General features: G+C 44.3%; 1 protein-coding gene across 1 annotated transcript in view; it reads left to right on the top strand.

The window, feature by feature from the left end:
- The first annotated feature begins 468 nt into the window (after positions 1–468).
- The window catches only part of hivep1 (HIVEP zinc finger 1), a 56,899-nt gene continuing 48,968 nt past the window's right edge, over positions 469–8,399 (top strand). The window contains exon 1 of the mRNA XM_048229021.1: positions 469–566. Within this exon, the coding sequence (XP_048084978.1) occupies positions 527–566 (40 nt within the window). The 5' untranslated portion in view covers positions 469–526. The remainder of the gene's footprint in view (positions 567–8,399) is intronic.

Raw genomic sequence — 8,399 nt, 5'->3', positions numbered from 1 at the left:
TGTGTGTGTGTGTGTGTGTGTGTGTGTGTGTGTGAGAGAGAGAGAGAGAGAGAGAGAGAGAGAGAGAGAGAGAGAGAGAGAGAGAGAGAGAGAGAGAGAGAGAGAGAGAGAGAGAGAGACACAGCTGTGCGATGTGATTAGGTCAGAAGAGACTAATTGACTTGCCAACCTGCAGGAATTAGACTGAATGAGCTTCAAGTAGCGAGGCATTTAGGAAGGATGGTTTTGCTGTGTCTCATAGCACTGGCCATGTGTGATAATTGGGTCTGACAAAAGTCAAATGCGTTTAGTTTGCATGTAGTAGGCCTTTGGTCTTCTTGTTCTCCAGTTCTTGTTCTTTTTGTCTTTTGCCCCAGATGAACTACGTTTGCCCCTCTCGTGTGGAGAAGAGGTTCTGCTGCTGTTCCGTTTCCTCTCTGTGACGCCTTTCACCTTCCACCCCCCCCCCCCCCTCTTTTCCTCTTTCGTTCTCTGCGCCTCCGACCATGAGTGGCTGAAGAGGACCCAGGGGGGGAGTTGAGAAAAAATGCCGCGCACCAAGCAAAACCACCCCAAAAACCTGAAAGGTAAGCAAATGTGTGGCCAAGCCCAGCAGCTTCTTGCCCTGGCTTTGATGTTCTGAAGTGTCAGCAGATGCACACTCCTCAGGGGAGACGGGAATGACGCTGGACAGGCTGGAGAGGGCAGGAATAGAGGCAGAGTGAAGGAGGGGTGTGGAGGACTTGAAGGACAATTGAGCTCTACCCCTGTAGAGTCCGAAAAGGGACCCAGAGCAGGGTGACTTAATACGATGCTCAGACATGTTTGTCCTCTTGTCATTTGCTTGGGTAAAATGGATTGGGAGAACATCATTGAAGGTTGTATCAGCGATAGCTGGGATACGTCACTTCTGTTGATGTTCAAACAAAACAGAGAGCTAGCTGGCTACTCCCTCCCCCTCCCTCCCGTGCAATTAAAACTCTCCTAAATGCGCATCTCCCCTGTTATTGTTTGAAACACTTTATTTTGCCTTTGAGTGGGTTGCCAACCCTTGTTGGTAGGAATTGTTTTTGTGTACAGATCTGCGAGCCTAGGCTGCCTACAGAGATGCATTTTTTTTGACTGCCTGCTTATGGGGCAGACAACTAGCGGATCGTTAGGAACGATTAGATGAATGTGATCATTTATGTTTGGGCCTTTTTTGGGCCTGAAATCGCTGATACAACCTTTAAGGCTGAGAAGGACATGTTTTGATCATTATAAAGAAACTAACCACTGAATCAGTTTTGTCGACCTCATGATTGTAAGGAAATTCAGAAATAATGTGTCAGGTCACAACTGATACTGATACGTCACCCTTTTGCTCTAAGCTGTTGTATGAAATGAATGGATTTTCACTGTTGATACATGTATATAATCATGTACATACATGCTAGTTATGGCTGCAGTCTTCTTGTGTTTTGAGTTAGGAATGTCAGCTGTTTTCAGTAGGAAGTAACTTTAAAAAACTCAATCAGGAGTTCAGTGTCTGCGCCCTCATTATGTAACTCCCTTTGCGTACTCATTATGTTTGGCCTGGAGCTTATTTGTCAAAACATCATCAATAATTGAACCATAATATAGTGTATTAATCTTTCCCTGTAGGGTAGACATGACATGGGGTGTAGGTATCATGATTGTTCTCTTCAACAACTTTGATTAAGTCTCAATATATAGTAAGACCTACGGTATATTTGTGTTATTACTATTATACTGTATTGTTGTATGAATGGTGATGGCTATTGTAGCTCTTATTCTTTACTATTCGAATTCCTTTTCTATTTTTGGTCCACTTTCCTGAGATGTTGATCATGGAAATTTCTGGGCCCTCCAGTCCATTCGCACTCCCTTCCCATAAACTGACAATGCCAACAGATTTCCTTGAATGTCTTTCAGACCAGCCCTCTTCTGGACACAATACATTATTGACCTTGAAAATGTACTTCTGTTATGTAACATCAGATGGGCATGAGCTCGTTCACATTTTACCTGTGCAATGTAAATGCACAAGGCTCGGTGTGACTGTAGATGGACCTTTGTTCTTTGGATGGGTACTTTAGCATAGCTATATCGGTGTTGTTTTTCTCTCTCTCCCTCTCTTTCTCTCTTAACCCGAGTTCCCGCTCTGTGTCTCTGAGCTTTGTTGCCTTCTTGTGTACTGATGCCATGGATACTAGTGTTCCAGAGTAGGGAACCTCCCTGTATGTCATAATGTGGTGTTCCAGGCCCACCCTGCCTGTCTATCATAGCCTTGTCACGGGTACAAAGAACACTCATCAAACAACTTTTGTTTTATTGAAACAAGAGTCCTTTTCTTCAGGGTGTATTCAGGTTAAAGTCTGTGAGGTAAAAGTGTGTGTGTGTGTGTGTGTGGGGGGAGAGCTCTTTGCTCACATCTCGTGACTTAGGAATGCTCCTGTGACGCAGTTTGCGGGCAAACGGGCAGGAAGTGTGGATCCCCCTCCTCACCCCCCTCCATCCCTCCTCCGAGTCTTGTTTACTTTTGTCAAACAGCTGGTCTCCAAGCAGACTGGCTTGGAGAAAACTCTTCTGGGCCTCTGGCCTGCCTGCCGGCCTGCCTGTCTGCCTTCTCGGCTCCCTGCCTCCCATCCCTGTCACTGGGCCTGCGTCACCACCACCACACCGTCTCACAGGGGCCTGTGATCCATTCAATTGAACTCCACCTCACACACCCCCCAATGCCAACTTAGGCTTTAGTTATTTATTTATTCTTTTACAGCAGGTATTTTCCCACCATTTAAGAAGTCAAACAAAGCACAGTAGGGCAGAGTGTGTGTGTGTGTGTGAGTGTGAGAGTGTGTTGAAGAATCGGCCTTTGGAAAGTTCCGTTCTGATGTACGGTGTGACCGACTGGCCAGGTGTAAAACTACAGTGCTTCATGTGAGTGGAGTTTTGGAGATTGGTTGGTTGGTCACACACACACACACACACACACACACCATTGCTTCCCTTTCCTCCAGCCTCTCTCTCTTTTTCGCGCTTGGGGTCATTTTTTCCACAACATTAGGTTTACAGCCGTAGGGGAAAAAAGCCTTATAGAGCCTTGTAATTACTCAAGGGGATTTTCTGTGTGGTTTAAGTGTTTTTTTTAGTCTGTTTTTTTTGTTGTTGTTGTCACATTTCAGTGCAATACCTGTGCCTCTCAGTTGGAACATTAACTTTTCCACTTTCCCAACTGACTGGATCAACAACACAAAGTAACTACGCCACATAACTTTATAAAAAAAATGTCTGAATATATTGAGCCTTCTCATGCAAATGAGTATTGGTTAGTTTTGATCATCCATCAGGTTATGCAACACAACCAACCAGTGCCTCATAACTGTGACTATGACGGTGACCGTGCTGTTGCTGCTGCTAACATTAGCTAAAAACAGCTACGTAGCATGGGGATTTTACAATGGTGGCTCAGTTAGCAGGTCATCTGATACATGTCAATGACATGAATCAGATGAGAAAATATGCTTTTGAATCTTTTAACTCTGAACTTGTGGATAAATTAATGAGTGTTTGTATAAATAGCTACTACGCCAATGAAATGTTTTGATGGGGCAACAGCAAGAAAGTGACTCAGTATGCTAGTGAAAGACGGCCTTTTTTGGCACTAAGAATCCAGGTCAGTGAGCAACACAGACTGGCTTCCCCTTTCTCTCTCTCTGTGTCTCTCTCTCTCTCTCCCCCCCCTGGTTTTATTGTACCCTGAAAAGTGCCCTGGCTTGTTGGGCATGTGTTGCTTTACGGGGGCTGCGTTGCATACCTCTCTTTAAAATTAAGGATCTCCCGCTGCGATTTTTCCACACTGCCTTACTTTTTTAACATTTTCTTTCCAACCTCCTCGCATTCTTCGCTCCCCTTGCAGGTCACCCGCGGAGGGTCAGACGAGGAACTCGGCAGCTAGGGAAAAAAAGTTCCTTTTTTCCGCTGCCTGCCTCGGTGACTGGCCCTATCGGTTCCATGTGAGACGGTCAAGCGGTGAATGTTTGACCAGCGGGCCTGGCTTGCGTTCAGACTGTGAGACAACCCTAACTGGTTAATCATCAGCCAATAGTCCGCATCTCGCCGTCTTGCTCAGTGGAGGGCAGAGAGTGAATTGAGCAATCTCGTCTGATGTAAGAGACACAGTAACCCGCTGACAAACTGATAGGCCAGATAGATAAAACCGTGTGTGTGTGTGTGTGTGTGTGTGTGTGTGTGTGTGTGTGTGTCAGAGTGTGTGTCAGTCAGTGTGTCAGGTTTTCCTTTTAAATCTGTATTTCATCATTTTTGGCTCGACTCTTATCTTTGACTGCTTTGGAACCACCTATGAGAGTATCTGTTGAGTGTGTTGTGTGTTGAGTGTGTAAAAGTATATACAGTATACAGTTTACCAGGGCCATGAAGTGAGAATCTTCTCCGAACAACACGGGAAGGATTACTTAGTCTTTGTTTGGTTTAGTTTGGCTATTCTTTGTGGGGCCTTGCTTTAAAAGCTGGCCTCAGGTGGCCTCAATGCCAAACCGCACTGAGTAACGGCACTGGCATCCGACTGCGTTTCACTGCAGGTCGTCCGTGGCTCTTAAAGAGGAGTTGGCTTCCCGTCAGCACCCCTCCTGGGCTTAAAGCATATATGCCTGGACTGGGTAAAGATGGGGGGATTATGCCATACGGGTGGGCACATGGAGTTGTTTGAGGCCTGTGTTGAACTTGTCTCTCTTCTCGTTCGCTCCCTGAAGGCCCACAAATCCTCTTCCCTTTTGCCCCAGTGACATGGAGACGGCCTCTCTCCCCTCCTCTCTTCTGCTCTGCTGTCTTCTCGCCACTCGCTCGCTCGCTCGCACCCGCCCCAGCCCGTGACCCAGCTGATCACAGACGCACGGGGGTCGTGTCGGGGTCAGGGAGAGACACACACACACACATACGCACGCACACACATACGCACGCACACACACACACACACACACACGCACGCACACACACACACACACACACACACACCACCTCCTCCCTTCTCTGCCTTCTCTGCTCTCTGGCCGTGTCATTGCAGAATGTCAGATTGAGCCTAAGGAATGACTGGACGTATCCCGGCCAGATGGCCGAGTCGTGTTGAAAATCACACACTGATAATATCCCATTAAAAAATAATAAATGGATAAAATTGATGTTTAAATGAAAATAGCACCTATATGCCAGAGTGTCTTTACTGCATATGCTATAATCAATGAGATAGATGTAGACATCTGATAATTTTCATGCTAGGTTTATGTGATATTTCCTATAATGTAAAATGAGTGTATGAAAGGGTGCAGAATTTTTCTACACATAATTTCTGATTCATTCTCAATTATATATATATTTTTATACACCTTGGTGTACTTACCTTCTCTAAAGAGAATGAGAAACAAAATATACACACAGCTAACCTACTATAGACCCTTTCAAGAGAGTTCCATTATCAGCATCATAGTTGGCCCCACAAGACTTCCTTTTTAACATTCCATATGTTATCTTGATGCAGAGGAAGTAGATTCGGGCCCAAATAGAACGTTCAAGCATTGTTTTTGTTTTTATTGTTGAAAGGGTCTATTAAGGTTTTGCACCTACGTCATAATGTCATGTGACCATTTGTTTACAACTAGAGTGGTAGGCAAGAATGGTAGGCAAGGCACTGCAGAGAGTGGTAGGCAAGCCTACAACAGTCGGGTTGCATAGGCTACACATAGTTACAAATAGCGTCAAAATTGAAATTTTAATATCAAATATTGACCGGGATGCCGACCACTTGTGTAGGCCCTAACAGTTGGTTTTACAATAAGAAGCAAAAGGCTTAATTTAATGACCGCTTTGGCCTACCTATCCTCGTGGGTTGTAGAGGATGATCAATAGCAGCTGTGAAGTCTTTAATTCTCAAGATAGCCCAATGGTGTAGCCTACTGTCTACGAAGACGTAGGCTAAAATACTACAATCTACAGTCATCCAAAAATGAATTGCCAGAGATAGGCTATGAAGGGAAAAAAGTGCAGCATTTTGAACATGGCAAGATTATTTTTACCTGAACAGTTTGTTCTAATTTGTCTCGAAATTAGCGGCTTGTGGACATCAATCACCTATCTTCTGTCCTTCTATTTCAAGTTATCATGAGTGTCATTTGATTATATAATCACAACAAATGCTAATAAATGAAAACAGAATAGGCTTATGTGTTATAGGCTAACGTTATAGGTCAGGCTAACTCCCTATGTCAAAATAAACTGATTTGATCCTAATTGTTTAGCGATCACACACAACAACTTAACACAGCAACCTCAAACACCACTGTTGAACCTAGGCTACTGCTTCAGTCATGTAAGAAATAAGCAGTTTATGAATTATCTTTATTCGCTTAATCAAGTCCACATGACCAAAATAACAACATATTTAAAGGCTGAGCTAGCATAACAGCCTAATATAGGCGATGCTGCAATGGATAACTAATAAAAAAAAAGTTTCATACAATTAATGAACTTTATCACTCACATTCTGAGTTTTTCTGGGTGGTTATATATCCATGCAGATCGCCTTCAATAAGCCATCGCTGTTATATGATATAATATGTTACAGGATTCATGACTAACGCCATTAATGTTACATGATGCTGACTGACTCAGGCTATAACAGTAGGCTACCGTTTTAACGCCTGCTGAGTCTACTGCCTACCAAGACCTGTCGCTGTTCAGTTGAAGTTAAATGATCAAATATTGTTTGATTTTGTGTCAGCTTTCAGAAGGAAGACATGTTCCTTTCTGGTCAAATTTCACAGCTTCTAAGAAAGGCTATTGTCTTCGTGTAAACCGAAGTTTTGAACAGAAAAAAGTTAGGCTACCTTTTAGGCTACATGCAGGTTCTCCCATAACGTTATCGATACAGATCAATGCACCAAATCAGGGCGATTTTAGCGAAACAACGTCCCTGTGACAGGCTATAAAATATTGAACAATGGGATAACGTTTCATCATCACCTTTATTGATGCCTGAAATGTTGACATTGCTGAAATACAGAGATGTAGCCTACTGAGAGGCAGCTGCAGACAACGATGTTCAATGGGTTCAACTTGTCCCTTGCCTACCAGCTGGATGTAAACAAAGCTATAGAACCTAGAATACGTCACATGAAAAACGTTAATACAGTGTTGCCTTTCCTGCAAAGCACCGTCCGTGCATTACTACAGTTCCAGCACACGGCACAGCAAGGGTTAACCAACTGTGTCTTAGTGAGTGAATTTTTACATGTTGTGTCATGCTTATTGCGGCCCAACCAGTCTTTCCGTGGTGCAGCGTCAAATTAAAGTGTGTGTGAAAGCTCGGAGATTCACACAAAGGGAACCTCTCTCCCAGAGGCAGGAATAACCCTGCGTTTTAGCAACAGTAACTACAACAGACAGGCCGAAACAGGTTGAGGGCCGCCTCCTTCTTCTTCGCTCGGTGCTAACCTCGGAGAAACACTTTCACTCTGAGAGAGAGAGAGAGAAGAAAGAGAAGGAAAAAGGAAAAGAGAGGGAGTGAGAGAGGGTTACAGAAAGCGAGCAAAGGAAAGAGAGAGAGAGAGAGGAGAGAAAGAAGGTGTTTATGATGAAAAAAAGAGAATGCAGAGCCCAAATGGCTGATCTTTCGCTCGGTTTCTCTTTCTTTCTTTCTCTCTCTTTCTCTTTCTCTCTTTCTTTCCCTCTCTCTCTCTGTCTGCATGCATATGTACATTTTCACCCTCTGGGAGCGCAGTTTAGTCTGGCAGCTTGCATACAGCCGCTTTCGGCGTTGGCTGTAAATATGCTTTAAATTGAGCAGCTCTCTTCCTTTCTCCTCCTCACAGGCACACAGCTTTTACCAGGTTTTTTTTTTACCAGTTTTTAAACACATGGTGCTCTGCGCTTTCCTAGCAACCCTCCTTGTTTGAGAGAGAGAGAGAGAGACGTTTGCAGCCAGTAGCCCAGGGGGAGGCGAATGGATTTGTGGTGCAGAGAAGTATTCCCCCACAGATCTCCATTCAGGAAATCCTAATGCTAATGTGCTAGCCGGGCGCTGCACTGCTAGTTGAATGTTGGTGCTGAGGATTGTGGGCAGGGGACTTCCTGACCTGTGACCTCGGCCTACAGCCTAGTGTCTCTTTTGGGAAACAGATGATGCACTTCTCCTTCTGTTTTTCTTTTCTTTCTTTCTGTTTTTCTTTCTTTCTTCCTGTTTTTCATTTCCTCTCTGCTTCCATCTCCTTTCTCTCTCTCCTTTCTTTCCTCTCCTCTCTCTCTCTCTCTCTCTCTCTCTCTCTCTCTCTTGTCTCCTTTCTCTCTCTCTCCTTTCTTTCCTCTCCTCTCTCTCTCTCTCTCTCTCTCTCTCTCTGCTTCCATCTCCT

Source organism: Alosa alosa, chromosome 20 (assembly GCF_017589495.1).
Source record: "Alosa alosa isolate M-15738 ecotype Scorff River chromosome 20, AALO_Geno_1.1, whole genome shotgun sequence".
Lineage (NCBI taxonomy): Eukaryota > Metazoa > Chordata > Actinopteri > Clupeiformes > Clupeidae > Alosa > Alosa alosa.
This window is presented reverse-complemented; position numbering and strand designations above follow the sequence as displayed.